Source organism: Globicephala melas, chromosome 14 (genome assembly GCF_963455315.2).
Source record: "Globicephala melas chromosome 14, mGloMel1.2, whole genome shotgun sequence".
Lineage (NCBI taxonomy): Eukaryota > Metazoa > Chordata > Mammalia > Artiodactyla > Delphinidae > Globicephala > Globicephala melas.
In genome coordinates, this window is record NC_083327.1 from 14,633,871 (window position 1) to 14,648,996 (window position 15,126).

General features: G+C 39.3%; 1 protein-coding gene across 2 annotated transcripts in view; it reads left to right on the top strand.

Moving 5' to 3' along the window:
• The window catches only part of TTK (TTK protein kinase), a 69,454-nt gene that overhangs the window by 18,724 nt on the left and 35,604 nt on the right, over positions 1–15,126 (top strand). The window contains exons 3-6 of one of the 2 annotated variants that reach the window (XM_060283545.1): positions 3,501–3,604; positions 9,805–9,945; positions 12,283–12,505; positions 12,876–12,982. In XM_060283545.1, coding sequence (XP_060139528.1) covers positions 3,598–3,604; positions 9,805–9,945; positions 12,283–12,505; positions 12,876–12,982 — 478 coding nt within the window. In that variant the 5' untranslated portion in view covers positions 3,501–3,597. The remainder of the gene's footprint in view (positions 1–3,500; positions 3,605–9,804; positions 9,946–12,282; positions 12,506–12,875; positions 12,983–15,126) is intronic. The other variant, XM_060283546.1, reaches the window with a different exon arrangement.

The window sequence follows — 15,126 nt, forward strand, 5'->3', positions numbered from 1 at the left end:
AACTAAGGAGATAAATACTATGTTATAATGGAAAACATCCTGGTCCAGGAATCAGGAGACCTCAGTTCTATTTTTATTTCTGGCCCTCACATGTGTGGGCATGGGCAAATCACTGGTCTCTTTAAGGTTCTCCTTACCTGATAAATGAAGATAATGCATTCCCTATCTTCTTCATATAATTGTCGTGTGGGTCAAATGAGATAATGACTATTAAAGTATAGTTAAAGCATGGCATTTTTATTTTTTGGCCAGTGAAAATAGTATAACACCATAATGATGGATATATGCCATTATGCATGTCTAAACCCATAGAATGTATAATACCAAGAATGAACCCTAAGGTGTCTATGGACTTTGGGTGATTATGATGTGTTAACATGGGTTCATCAGTTGTAACAAGCGTACCACTCTAGTGGGAGAAGTTGATAATAGAGAAATCTATACATATGTGGGCCCAGGGGGTATATGGGAAATCTCTTTAACCCAAAACTGTTCTAAAACAAAATGAAGTCTTAAAAAAGGGGGGAAAAAAAAAAAAGGAAGGAGGGAGGGAGGGAAGGAAGGAAGAGAGGGAGGGAGGAAAATTTGTACTTAATTCCAAAGTCCAGGAGGATGGAGTCAGTATTAGATTTAACTTTATTTAGAAAAATATTTTTACATGCCCAAATGTTATGTAATAATTCATGTTGATTATATGTTTTTGCCACTGAAAGAAGAGTAAAACTGAGTGTCTTGTCTTGGCCAAAAAACAAAAAGCATGGCATTTTAACCACTGAGGTTGTTACCCATAATTTTACTGTAAAGACAGTAAGTTCTTTAGTGGATATTGAAAAGATTTTTTAAAAACTTTGTGGGGCTTTCCTGGTGACGCAGTGGTTAAGAATCCTCCTGCCAATGCAGGGGACATGGGTTCGAGCCCTGGTCTGGGAAGATCCCACATGCCGCAGAACAACTAAGGCCGTGAGCCACAGCTACTGAGCCTGCGCTCTAGAGCCCGCGTGCCACAACTACTGAAGCCCGCACGCCTAGAGCCCATGCTCTGCAACAAGAGAAGCCACCTCAACGAGAAGCCCGTGCACCACAATGAAGAGTAGCCCCTGCTCGCCGCAACTAGAGAAAGCCCACATGCAGCAACGAAGACCCAACACTGCCAAAAATAAATAAATACATAAAATTTATTTTAAAAAAAGCTATTGTGATATATCTTTTCATTAATAATTGAATTAAGTAACCATATATAATGTTCTGAATTTTACTTTGTAAGTACAAAAAGGAAATAACCATCGCTATTTCTTCCCATGGGGAAAAATATGGATATTCTATAGTGTATTCTCATGTTGAAAAAACCACCCCCAATACCAAGGTAATTTAAAAGAATTATATAGATTTGGCCACCACAAGTGTAATTTAGATAACTTAGCATTGTTAATTGTTTTTATTGTTCTTAAAAAAATAACATGAACTATATTCTCTAATCTTTGATTAGATATTTGTTAACATTTTCTCTCTCACAGAGGGTTATACTGGGAAAAGACAATATAAGTTTTCTTTAGAATTTTTATCTGTCCCCCCACAACAAATACTTTTCTCCCGAACCTCTATGAGAAAAGGAAGTTTTACAGTGGAAAACTGACAGATAGCACCTTAACAAAATGATCATGTTAATATGACCAGTAATGGGACAGACTGATGCCATATGCCTTCTGAAGTGAGGCACTGAAAAGGCCACTGCATATGTAATACTACATGGCAATGTGTCTCTAGAAGGGCAAGTGGTTCCATGGCTCCTTTTCACTAGGCTCTCAGGGGAACTATTAGGTTGAGTCATAAAATGAAGTGTGGGTGAAAGTTTTAGGAGTGGGTATGAGCAAAATGTACTGACAGCAAGTATTTCTGGGAGACTGTGTGTCCCCTCAGAAAACCAGCATTCATATAGAAACAGTTCTCAGCTGCTGGAGAAGCGGTAGTATGCTACACCGACACTTTTGCACAGGGCGCATAGCAGAATGTCCATGGGGCTCTGGAGCCAATTCAAATATTTCTGTCTCAGGATGGCCCAGAGCCAGGGCCCTGCCCCAAGTGATCATGCTTCTCATCTCCCAACAAAAGCTCACTGATGAGGTCCGTCCTGGTGGTTTTGAACAAGACACCACTTAATCAAGAAATGTATCCCAGGCCAGTGCCTCTCAAACTTTAAGGCATACACAGGCCCCTGGGGATCTTGTTAAATTGCAGATTCCAATTCAGTATGTTGGGCGTGGCACCCAAGATTTTGCATTTCTAAGGAGTTCCTAGGTAATGCTGATGTTGGTCTGCAGACCACACTTTTGAGGGTCCTACACATCCCATTTCTGTCCCCACAAACGAAGTGATGACCAGTGATTACTGGTAAAACAGGCCTAATTTAGCCAACTTTTATCAATTGGCATGAAATTAAAATTGTTCTGGCTGAAAGACTTGCATTCAAGTTTTCTTGAATAGCATTTTAACTATAAATTAAACTGATTTTATGCTTATCACTAATGAATATATATAAAACTCTGTAACAGTCTGCTGTATGGCAGATCTTTTCTCCAAATTAGATTGAGGATTTCATTCTGAAAATGGCAGATGGTGGAAAACATTAACATTCTAAATTCTCTTAAGACCTATCTGGACCACATAGCATGGAGCAAAAATTGGGCTTGTTGGGGCTTCCCTGGTGGCGCAGTGGTTGAGAGTCCGCCTGCCGATGCAGCGGACACGGGTTCGTGCCCCGGTCCGGGGAAATACCACATGCCGCGGAGCGGCTGGGCCCGTGAGCCATGGCCACTGAGCCTGCGCGTTGCTCCGCAACGGGAGAGGCCACAACAGTGAGAGGCCCGCGTACCGCAAAAAAAAAAAAAAAAAAAAGGGCTTGTTATGCTAAAATATTAATTTTATCATTTACTTTTAGTTTGAGCAGGGTTTGCAAACTGATAGCTCTTGGGCCCAAGTCGATCTATAGATGTGTTTTTTGTGGCATATGTAGTTCTTGTTTGTTGTTGTTGTTTATTTGTCATAGTATCTTACAGTTGGAACCTCATCCATAAAAATACTTTAGAGATATTAACCTTCTTTTGATCTGTTGACATGCTAAACTTTCTTTACTAAAGAAAAAATTAAAAAACACGAAAACATTTGACTCTCCATATAATTGTTATGACTATATTGTTAATTGATTACATTCAATGAAATCCAGAGCAGAATAATGTGAGAAAAGAAATAGCAATGCTGTTTAAAAAAAAAAAAATCTATGAATTCAATGAAACACAAAATGATATTGATAATAAAACGAAATAGTTAAAGGAGATAATTAAATTCAAATACTAAATATGGAAAATGAAATCCATGCACTGAGGTTGATATCTTTAATTGACAAAATATGCTCCCACTTTAATAATTAAGAAAATTATACATTACAATTTTCAATGATCTTGTGGTGATTGCCACATTAATGCCCCATGAATCATTCTTCCCAGTACCTGTGCCCTTGTGGATCCCCTTCCGAATCGACTCTGGATTTGGCCATGTGTCCGCATTGGCCCATGGGGACATCAGCAGACATGATACAAACAGATGCTTGGTAAGTGTTTGTATGTTGAGGCTTTAGATCACCAAATAGTACAATTTACTTGAAATGTCACAGATATCTCTAACTGCCAAGTCAGAATCATAATAATAATCACTAAGAGACTCTGCATCTAGATATTTGGCTGCTTAAGGAAAATTAGAAGGTTAGCAAAACCTAATGGATTATGTTCATTCCTAGTCACCGTGGTAGGCCAACCATACCCAGGCATTCATGCTCTTAGACCTGGGCTTGCCACTCAGCATTCTTAGAATGGTGCTATGGTCACATGAAAGGGCCCATTTAACTTCTTTTAAGATGAAAGACCGCATGTAAAGAGAAGCTAGTCATCTCGGCCTCCAAGTGAGCCCTGCCACAAGCCTGTGGACTTGCAGACTATAGCTGCATGTATAAATGCAGAGACCAAAAGATTTCTTCTACCTCCTTCTCTCTCACTTGTAGGTTAATTAAGTTACTTACGTGGAACAAACCTGTAAATTAAAATATTCTTAATAAACTTATACAAACCTGTAAATTAAAATATTTGTAATAAACAAAACATTGCTGTATTCCGTATTCTAAAATATGAACATAATTATATGTATTAAAATTGTTTGAATGCCCAGGGAGTGTGGAGAGTGAGGATAAATAAATGAGTAAAGTTAAAGCCAAAGTGTAGTCTATCACATCCAAGATTTTTTTTAAAAGGAGCCAAAAAATGATGACTCATGATAAAAGCAATTTTTATTTTTTGTTATTTTTTGAGTTATTTATTTATTTATTTATTGTATCTTTATTGGAGTATAATTGCTTTACAATGTTGTGTTAGTTTCTGTTGTACAACAAAGTGAATCAGCTATAAGTATACATATATCCCCATATCCCCTCCCTCTTCAGCCTCCCTCCCACCCTCCCTATCCCACCCATCTAGGTCATCACAAAGCACTGAGCTGGTCTCCCTGTGCTATGCAGCAGCTTCCCACTAGCCATCCATTTTACATTTGGTAGTGTATATATGTCAATGCTATTCTCTCACTTTGTGCCAGCTTCCCCTTCCCCTCCTGTGTCCTCAAGTCCATTTTCTACATCTGTGTCTTTATTCCTGCCATGCCACTAGGTTCATCAGTACCGTTTTTTTAGATTCCATATATATGTGTTAGCATACAGTATTTGTTTTTCTCTTTCTGACTTACTTCACTCTGTATGACAGACTCTAGGTCCATCCATTTCACTACAAATAACTCAATTTCGTTCCTTTTTATGGCTGAGTAATATTCCATTGTATATATGTGCCATATCTTCTTTATCCATTCATCTGTCGATGGACACTTAGGTTGCTTCCACGTCCTGGCAATTGTAAATAGTGCTGCAACGAACATTGTGGTACACGTATCTTTTTTTTTTTTTAACATCTTTATTGGAGTATATTTGCTTTACAATGGTGTGTTAGTTTCTGCTTTATAACAAAGTGAATCAGTTATACCTATACATATGTTCCCATATCTCTTTCCTCTTGCATCTCCCTCCCTCCCACCCTCCCTATCCTACCCCTCCAGGCGGTCACAAAGCACCGAGCTGATCTCCCTGTGCTATGCGGCTGCTTCCCACTAGCTATCTATTTTACGTTTGGTAGTGTATATATGTCCATGCCATTCTCTCACTTTGTCCCAGCTTACCCTTCCCCCTCCCCATATCCTCAAGTCCATTCTCTAATAGGTCTGTGTCTTTATTCCCGTCTTACCCCTAGGTTCTTCATGACCTTTTTTTTTCTTCTTAGATTCCATATATATGTGTTAGCATACGGTATTTGTTTTTCTCTTTCTGACTTACTTCACTCTGTATGACAGACTCTAGGTCCATCCACCTCACTACAAATAACTCAATTTCGTTTCTTTTTATAGCTGAGTAATATTCCATTGTATATATGTATCACCAGTTTTGAGCAATTTAATTATGTGCCTACATGTAATTTTTGTAAAGTTTCTTGTGCTTGGGGTTCATTAAGATTCTTCAATCTGTTGGCTTATAGCTTTTACCATATTTGGACAATTTTTGGCCATATTTCCTTCAAATACATTCTTTAGTTCTCCTACCTTTCCTTTGAAAATTCCAAATTTTAAGAAATTTTTTATTTTGGAGTAATTTTTAATTACACAAGTGCTGCAAAAGTGCAGGGAGTTGATGTGCACTCTTCTCTCAACTTCCCTATTATTAAGATCATATGTACTGTGGTACCTTTGTCAAAATTCAGAAACTAACGCTGGTACATCACTATTAACTAAACCTCTATTACTTGGATTTCATCAGTTTTTCCATTAACGTTCACTTTTTGTTCCAGGATCCAATCCATGATACTACCTTGCTTTTATTTGTCAAGTCGTAGTCTCTTCTGGTCTGTGACTGGGGATATTAATTTTAATAATATATTTTAACACAATATATGATAATAATATATCAAAACATCATTTAAAACTGATCAATATTTTAAAAATTATCAATAATGTATTTTACATTATTTTTCATACTAAATCTTCAAAATCTAGTGTGTATACTTACAACACAAATTAAACTCAGACACTTTCATTGGAAGTACTTCATCTGCATTTAGAGCTCACAAAATTTACAGTTGAAAAAGTAGATTCACATTCTCCAGTTGTTCCAATATACTTAAAATTCTTCCAATAATTGCACTATCAGTTTTTAAATTTAAATTAACTAATTAAGAAATTCAGTTCTTCAGTTGCAGTAGCCACAGTTCAAGTGCACGATTGCCCTATGTGGCTAACAGCTACCATATTAAATAGTGCAGTTCTAGACCACTGTAAGGACTTTTGCTTTTATTCTGAGCTCTGAAGGGTTTTGAGCAAAGGAGTGACATGATCTCATTGAAGATTACTCAGCTGTGCTGGAGAACAAATTGAGGTGAGGGCAGAAGCAAAGAGACCAGCCAGGAGGCTACTGCAATAACCCAGGTGAGTGAGGCAGGTGCTCGGTACTAGGGCAGTAGCAGTAGAGGTGGAGAAAGGTGGTAGGATTCCAGGACTACCTTGTTGGACCTGACACAATCTGCTTACAGATTAGATGTGGGGTCAGGAATGACACCAAGATTTGGGGCTTAAAAATGGAACACGGAATGTCTTTTACAGAGAAGACTTTGTAGGAAGTATGTTGGGAGTGGGGAGATCAGGGGCTGTTTTGAACTTTTTGAGTTTAAAATACCTATGAGACAGTTAAGTGGAGACGTTAAGTAGACAGTGGATATTTGAGTCTGAGGTTCAGGAGAGAGAATTCTGCTGGGGTTATACATTTGGGAATCATTAACACATAGATAGTATTTTATTTTATAAAATATTTATTTATTTTTGGCTGCGTCAGGTGTTGGTCTTGGTTGCGGCACGTGGGACCTTTCGTTGGGGTCCCCCAGCTCTCCAGCTGTAGCGCACTTGTGGCACACAGGCTTAGTTGCCCCGCAGCCTGTGGGATCTTAGTTCTTGACCAGGGATCGAACCCACATCCCCTGCATTGGAAGGCAGATTCTTAACCTCTGGACCACCAGGGAAGTCCCCAACGGTGGTATTTTAAAAGGTAAGATTTGAGGACTTCCCTGGTGGTCTAGTGGTTAAGACTCCCTGCTTCCAATGCAGGGGGCACAGGTTCGATCTCTGGTGAGGGAAGTTCCGCATGCCACAGAGTGCGGCCCCCCCCCCCAAAAAAAGAAAAAAGTAAGATTGGAGGAGCTTACCAAAGGAGTGAGTGTACAGAAAGAAGAGTTAGTAGCAGAATTTTCAGGAAAATGCAATTTTCAAAATGCATTTCAAAATGCAAGTTTTGAGATCAGGCCCCAAAGAGATCAACAAGAATTGGTGGAATAGTATATTCCTCCAATTAAAATCAGTGTTAGGCTCAATGATGCAAAGGTAGTGATTAGCCAACCAGGTATAGCAAATCATTTTGCTGTGCTGAAGCAAAAATACAGAGCCAGAAGGTATGGAAAGATGTATTCGGTGAGGAAGGGCTTTCAGGCTGGCCGGGTGGCTAGTCAGAGCTGGGAATGCGAGGGTTCTAAGGACAGCTTTGGAGTTAACAAGTGACAGCTGCAGTTAGTTTCCTACACGTACACAAAACTAACCAACCTGTCCTGCCACAGAGCATATGTCATAATGCCGGTACAACAGGCATCTCGTTTCGCAAATGAAGAGAAGCACTGCCTTGGACCACAAAGCCACTTAGCCGCAGAGCCTCGCCCTCGCGTAATTACCAGGGAGGTGCCCTTCCCCCGAGGGCACTTGAGCTCTAAAGTGGGACAGGCCCGGAGGGAGCGGGGCTAACAAGGCGAGTTCAGAAATAGCAACAGTGATGGGCGTGTGAGTTTTGCGCAGAATTCTGACAAACGGGAGGGCCTTGGCTTGAAGACGAGGCATACAGTCATTTAAGTATAGTGGAAGAACTAAGGCTAGTGGAAGCTCAAGGACAAAAAGCACTGAGATTCTTGAGTTGGCGCTGTGAACGATCCTTCCTGGCCGCATCCTCCCTAAGTCGGGCAGTGAGGAGCCTGAAGAACCGAAAAGTGAGGGGGCGGTGGCGGGGAAGGGCCGACTGACACGGCCCCTTTTAGGTCCTGATGCTGGGAGCAGCGTCAGCACTCCTATTTTCCTTTCACCGGGTTACTCTGCCCGGGAGTGGCTACCTCTCGGGCAAAACTATGGCCTGGTTAAACGGGAAGGTGCAGGAAAGCCAGTCTACCGGCGCCCCGGGGACACCCGCCGACGGCCAGCATCCCTTTGACTCCCGGCGCCGAGCGGGCAGAGTCAGACCGGAAGACCCCGCGGGGCTGGGCTCATGGGCCGCAGTAGAAGGGGCGGTGCCAGGGCACACGAACCAATCACGGCAGACGTGTTTACGTAGCTAGCACTGACCAATAGGCGGCCGCGGCGGCCGCGGCGGGGAAATTCAAACGTGTTTGCGGAGCGGGGCTGGGATTCCATCTTTTGTTCTCAACTCAGCTTTCCGGCGGAGAGTCCGACCTTGCCGGTGCACGGAGGGACGGCGGCGGCCGGTGTGTGGGCTCTTTAGCCGCGCCGCGCGGGCCGGTGAGCGGTGGGGGCGAGGCGGGGAGGGCTCACAGCCTGGCAGAAGACGTAGAGTGCGGCTCAACGGGCTGGAGGGGGAGGGGCGGGCTCTCTGCCCCTCCAATCCTCCCGGTAGTGCCGGAGATTTTTTTTTGTTGAGAACCCGGGAAACGAGAGGTAGATGTGGACTTGGCTGGAGAGAGGGCCTGGCAGGGCATCTGGGGAGACTCCCTCTCTTGTCTGGTGTTTTAGAACAGGGAGAGGAGATGGTGGCCGTGATTCTGACAGTTACCTTTGGAACCTGGCTTCAAGGGTGATACCTAGCTGCCCGCTTTATCCCCCTTTTTCATTGTTACGCTCGAGGTTGGGGCGCCATTGATATCAGTGGCCCTGGGTTACTGGATTGATGGGTTTCAGAATCACAAAGATGAGATTGACAGGAAGAAAGACTGCGGACACTTTGCGGACTAAACATCAACACCATGCAGATGAGCAAGTGCTCAGTACTGTACTAATACAGTAGATTCTTGGTATTAGAATGATTAAGGTAGCACATCATGTTTCTGCCAGATATGCACAAGAACAAGCTGCTGATACCCCATTTATCAATAAAGGGCAGTGATGTTGTATGTATCATGCTTTGAAAGCACTTGCAATGTGCAGGTTTACTGACATAAAGCAGATGAATAAATGAATGGTTATTCTCACTACCAAAAGGGTTTTTTTATGCCTATATGTCACTACCAGAATCCAAGCAAACATACCATCACATTTTTTTAAACGACTGAATTTGCAGATGGCCCAGAGAAAATAATTCTGGAAAAAGAGTGAAAGGAAGGCAGAGAAGAAAAATGGAAAGTTTGAAAGGGGGCAGCAACTTCTGTGTTGTGCAATGGCTTCATTGACGTTCTGGTGGAAAGAAGAGGTGGACTTACGTGTTGGAATCCTTGCTGGGCAGATTACAAAGACATGCTGTTGTTTTTGTGCACATAGCTTCATAAATACTACCCTGATAATATCTGTGTTGAGATATTCATATTTATAATGCTTTAGTCTCCTGGGTTCTAAAAGGCTAGTTGCAACATTTTTTTCTTTAATGCTAGTAAAAATAGGAATTCTGAATAGTTCGATTTTTTTTTTCCTTAGAAATGGAGGCTGAGGATTTAAGTGGCAGAGAATTGACAATTGATTCCATAATGAACAAAGTGAGAGATATTAAAAATAAATTTAAAAACGAAGACCTTACTGATGAGCTAAGCTTGAATAAAGCCTCTGCTGATACTACAGGTGAGTTCCCTTGTTTTGAATACCTCTGCAGTAAAGGAAGGAAATGTTAACCACTGGGTGTTCACATGGTGTACTTTTCTCAGTAATTGACGCTCACCAGTTAGAGCACAAACATTTTATGTTTTAACCCTTTTGTGTGGAAATATTCCCACAATTTTCCACTTTCTTAAGAAAGGACACTTAACATCACATATTACAGTGTGCTCAGAGGTAATTTTCATAACTCTTCCATTATTGGCAGCTCTCATTTCTGCTGATATGCCTGCTATCAATAGGTATGCCATTTTTTTTCCATTCCTTTTTTTGCTGCAAACTGAGAAAACCTCACCAATCTCAATAAAAGGATGTACAGGTTTAAGGTTAAACACTCAGTATTTGATTTGAAGAATCTTCCTCTTACTCTCCTGGCCTTTCCTATTCTCCCTTGCTCACAGCAGCTTCCTTGCTATGCCTCCTGTGTGCTGGACCAGCTCGTATCCCAGTGTCTTCGTCCTTGCTCTCTGCCTGGAACACCGCTCCCCAGCTACCTGCCCACTCTTACCTCCTTCAAGTCTTTGTTCAAATGTCATTTCATCGAGGCCTTCCCTAACCCACCTATTTAAAATAGCAACCTGTGGGGTTGGGTGTGTGTCCCCTGTTTCCTTTCCCTGTATTATTTTTCTCTATAGCACTAATCACTTTATATCTCATTTACTCATGTGTTTATTGTCTCTCTCCTCCACTAGAAAGTGAGCTCTCTGAGGGTGTGGCTTTTATCTGTTGTGTTGTGTCTGCAGAACTAAGAATGATGCCTAGCAAGTAGTAGGTACTTAAATGTTTATTGAATGATGAATGAGTGAAAGTGCCCAAAGTTTAATGCCCTAGTTTTATGAAAAGTATTAGCTCAGAAGCCGAATTCTTTACTATATTTTAGATTGTTGAGATTTTTGAAAAGTGACCTTTGGATAAGTTTGTTGTATCTGTACTAACCATTAAGTGGACGAGGGATTGAAAGCAAATGGAAGAACCTATAACTAGTCATGATGGCAGGTCATATTCACTTGAAACCACTTAGAAACTGATCATTTTGGTGTTAAGCAAATTCTTAATATGGTGATATTCTATCACCACACTTTGTGTATTTAAACAGTGGTAACAAAGCTTGTACACCAAGGTAGATAAGTCCTTATTTAAAATCTTTAGTTGCTCAAAACTGTGAATACTTAACATATATTGATAATTGGGATGTAAGACATGATACTGAGGAAGATTAAAACCGTGGTTTCTAGATGAGAAGAATTTAGTATCTACTATGCTGCATTGTAACATCTGTTTGACATCGAATGAATACTAACACAATAAGACAGGATGCTTTAAGGTTTTAACAGAGGGAGAATGGGGTATGAAAAATACATCTTCAAAGACCTTTTTTTAGACACCTTGAAGGCTAACTTGTTAGGAAGGCGATGGGAGGTAAAACTGAAAATGAAGTTAAGATCAGACCAGATTAAATTTAAGGGTAAAAACAAAGTTATGAATCTGTTTTTTTGGTTTTTGGTTTTTTTTTTAGTAAAAAGCAGAAACAGTAATTTTGTTTGTAAAAGCAAATATTTAACCCTTGTTGAAGGTAACTGAAACTAATAGAAGGAACGATAGTTTCTCTGAGAAATCTAAATTTAATAATGTTTAATAATGACTAAAATATCCTGAACAGGACAACTAGTAACACTAAAGAAGGTTAAAAATAGATTAACAACATGAAAATTTTGGAGAAATGTGGGTAAATTGGAGGGAGAGGAAAATGACCATACTAGTTGCTTATCTTTTGTAAATTGGTTTTGTTTGATCGGTTTAAAACTAAGTTTGAGGAATATGGATATAATGTTGGATCAATAAGGTTGTAAAGGTTATGTTAGGACTAGGGCAGTAAGTTTCTAAATTTTTAATGAATAAACATGAAGAATTTTCCAAGAAAGTTGGTACTGGTGGTGGTGAGAGAGGCTCAGGTTTTCTTTGCATCGTTAGGACGCTAAGGTAGAATTATGCTGCTGCAGCATACAATATTCTTAGACTGCATATGGTTTTCTAAAGCTCCTCATAAACATTTATTTCCAAGTTTTTTTTCCTTCAAAATATATAGCTTTTTGTAGTACAGTATACCATCATAAAAATATATATACAGTAAATAAGTTTGCTTATATTTACATGAGTTGTTAAAGTTTTAAAAAAGTATTTTAGGGAGTTTGTGTATGTTCATACTGAGAGTATCAGTGATTAACTGTAATTTGAAAGAAAAGTGCAATTTGGCATTTGTTTTATGTCTTTCCTCTGTTGTGGTATATTTTGTCCCCTGTTCAGATAACTCGGGAACTGTTAACCAAATTATGATGATGGCAAACAACCCAGAGGACTGGTTGAACTTGTTGCTCAAACTAGAGAAAAACAGTGTCCCTTTAAATGATGCCCTTTTAAATAAATTGATTGGTCGTTACAATCAAGCAATTGAAGCACTTCCTCCAGATAAATATGGCCAAAATGAGAGTTTTGCTAGAATTCAAGTGAGATTTGCTGAATTAAAAGCGTAAGTATTACCATTTTAACTGCATTTAGCTAACTACATTACATAACACATAACTACATCACCAAAAGGTAAAATGAAAACATGTTGTCAGAATTACTTGTAAGAAATTTAATATTTTTTGACGAAATCCTTTTGTTTATAATTAACAAGTGAGTAATGTAAACCTTCTTTATCTTTACTATGTACATATTTCCACAAAGTTACATACTCTAGACTCTGCCTAAAAAGATTGTAAAAATTAACTTATTTAATTTTACATACAGAAAAAAGAACAATATCCTGTGTCTTCTGGAAAATAGAATGAGGAGTTATCAAACTTAGGCAAATGTGTCTTTTTTCTTAAAGCTTGACTCTGAAATCTTTATTTCAGTATTCAAGAGCCAGATGACGCACGCGACTACTTTCAGATGGCCAGAGCAAACTGCAAGAAATTTGCTTTCGTGCATATATCTTTTGCACAATTTGAACTATCACAAGGTAATCTGAAAATGTCAAGTCCGAATTTTAAGTAGAAGATAACTTCCTACTGTAACGTACATTCGAATATTAAATCATGTGTATGAAATAGAAGTATGAGGCAAAACGTCAGGTGGGAATATGGGGGAAGAATGCTACCTAAGTGTACATGTGGAGAATATTTGTCATACTGGACCTTCCACTTGTGAGGAGTAACCCAGGAAGATAAGCATGAACATCACGTGTGTGCTATTAGATTCAGGAAACATCTAAAGGAAAGTGGCTTCTTTACTGAGTATTTCTGGGATGAGGATATAAGATATTTAAACCAGAGCTTAGATAAGTTTATCTTGTGCGATGGTGTCATAGCACCAAAATATATATCAGAATATAATTGTAGCATTAATTGGTAGTTCAATTAAAAAAAAGTAAACTGCTGTAGAAGCTTTTATTTCTTGCTCACTTGGTTCTCCCTAGTCTGGACATTTTAGATAGAACAAGGGCAGTCTCTTCCTCAGACACTTTTAGCCTGGCCATTAGCCTTTACTCCTTTCATTTTCTGGGGCCTTTGGATCTATCCTGCTGGCCCTCTGGCCATGTTTTCCTGTTTTTCCATTTGCCTTGTTGCTGCTCCAACCCTGATCCCATTTCCCACCAGTAATACACATATTATTACCATTTTTTCTTTTTGGCTCAGCCGGAATCCTTGTAGTCGTGTCCAAAGCAGGGCTAACTCCTTAGAGAGTGTTCGCCAAGACCGAGGTTGGAGAAAAGCACTGTATAAACTCAAATCCTGAACTTCTACTTATGCAGATGATTTCTGAGTCCTAGTTATCTGAAGCATCTTCTCTGGTCTATCCTGTGCACTATCAGGTGACTTAAAAAAAAAAAAAAATCATCCCTTTCCTGCCTAGGAGAACTGACTCACTGCTCGTTAGAGTATGGCCAGGCCTTTAAGATCATCTATCTCTCCTTCATTCTACTTTTTAAAATTTTTGAGGTGTTATGGCCTATCCACAGCAGCTATAAACTTATATCTTTAGAATACAAATTTTGAAAATCTCAAATTATATTATCTGTAAATAAGAAATAAACCTCATTGGTACCACTGGGATGTAGTAGTAACCTCAAGGTCCAAATTGTGATTATTTTGAACAAGGTTGATGAATAGGGTTTCAGGAAAAATGCAAAATCCCCAAAGTCCTATGTGCTTTTGGTGTGTATGTGTATTTTTGTAGGAGTGGAGGACATTCCATAGTTTTTATCAGATTCTCAAAGGGGTCTATGACCTTAGTAAGCTCCCTAATTACTAGTTCCTGTCCAAGCCTTTCTTTCTTCTTTTGCTATCCTGAAATGCTCAATATATGAAATCTCAGTACTCTGAATAAATGTAGTCTTAGTCTCTATCAAATATGTTTATGTTCTTAAAATTTGTAAACTGTGAGAAACTAGAGGCTGACTCTTAACCATTTTTACACCCAAGTGCCAAGTGCATAGCATAGCCTAGTGGCTCCCAAAAATGCTAACACACTTCATAACATACATGAAGTATACATTTAATATTTATAAATGAAATTCTAAACTAAATGTATTGGGTAAGTTTGCAGTTGAAAGAAAATTTGTTTGGTAATTTATCTGTAGTCAAAAGGTGATTTTGGTAGTTTCTCAGTTATTTTGCATTTTGGGGGTGGTGTAGCTAAGTCTGGTAGCTGAAGATTAATCTTTATTGTTACATTTTTTCACATGAATCCTTTTGATGGGAATTCCCTTTAGCAAAAGGTGTCAACCTTAATGACTAAATGTTATTATAAATGATAATTATTATGCTGTGTTGTAACAGATTGATGCTCTTGAGACTGTTGCAACATCTAAGGCTTAGTTTTCCCTTTTACTAAATTCTCTCAAGTTTCTGTTTGAGTTGACCTTTGCTGCCCCCATTTTGTAACTGCTTTGCTAACATTTCTTTTACTTGTGAAAATGGACCGTGGCAATAAACCAATACATAATCACATCAGTTACATCTTACACAAGTAAACTGTTTGACATGACTTGTTATCAGAAGTGAGAAATTGCTTATTTTTTTATGAATAACGTGCGTGAGCCTTGGAGTAAACATTTTTGCCTAAGACTTTTCAATTTTTTTCCTAGGTCCTGATGAATACGCC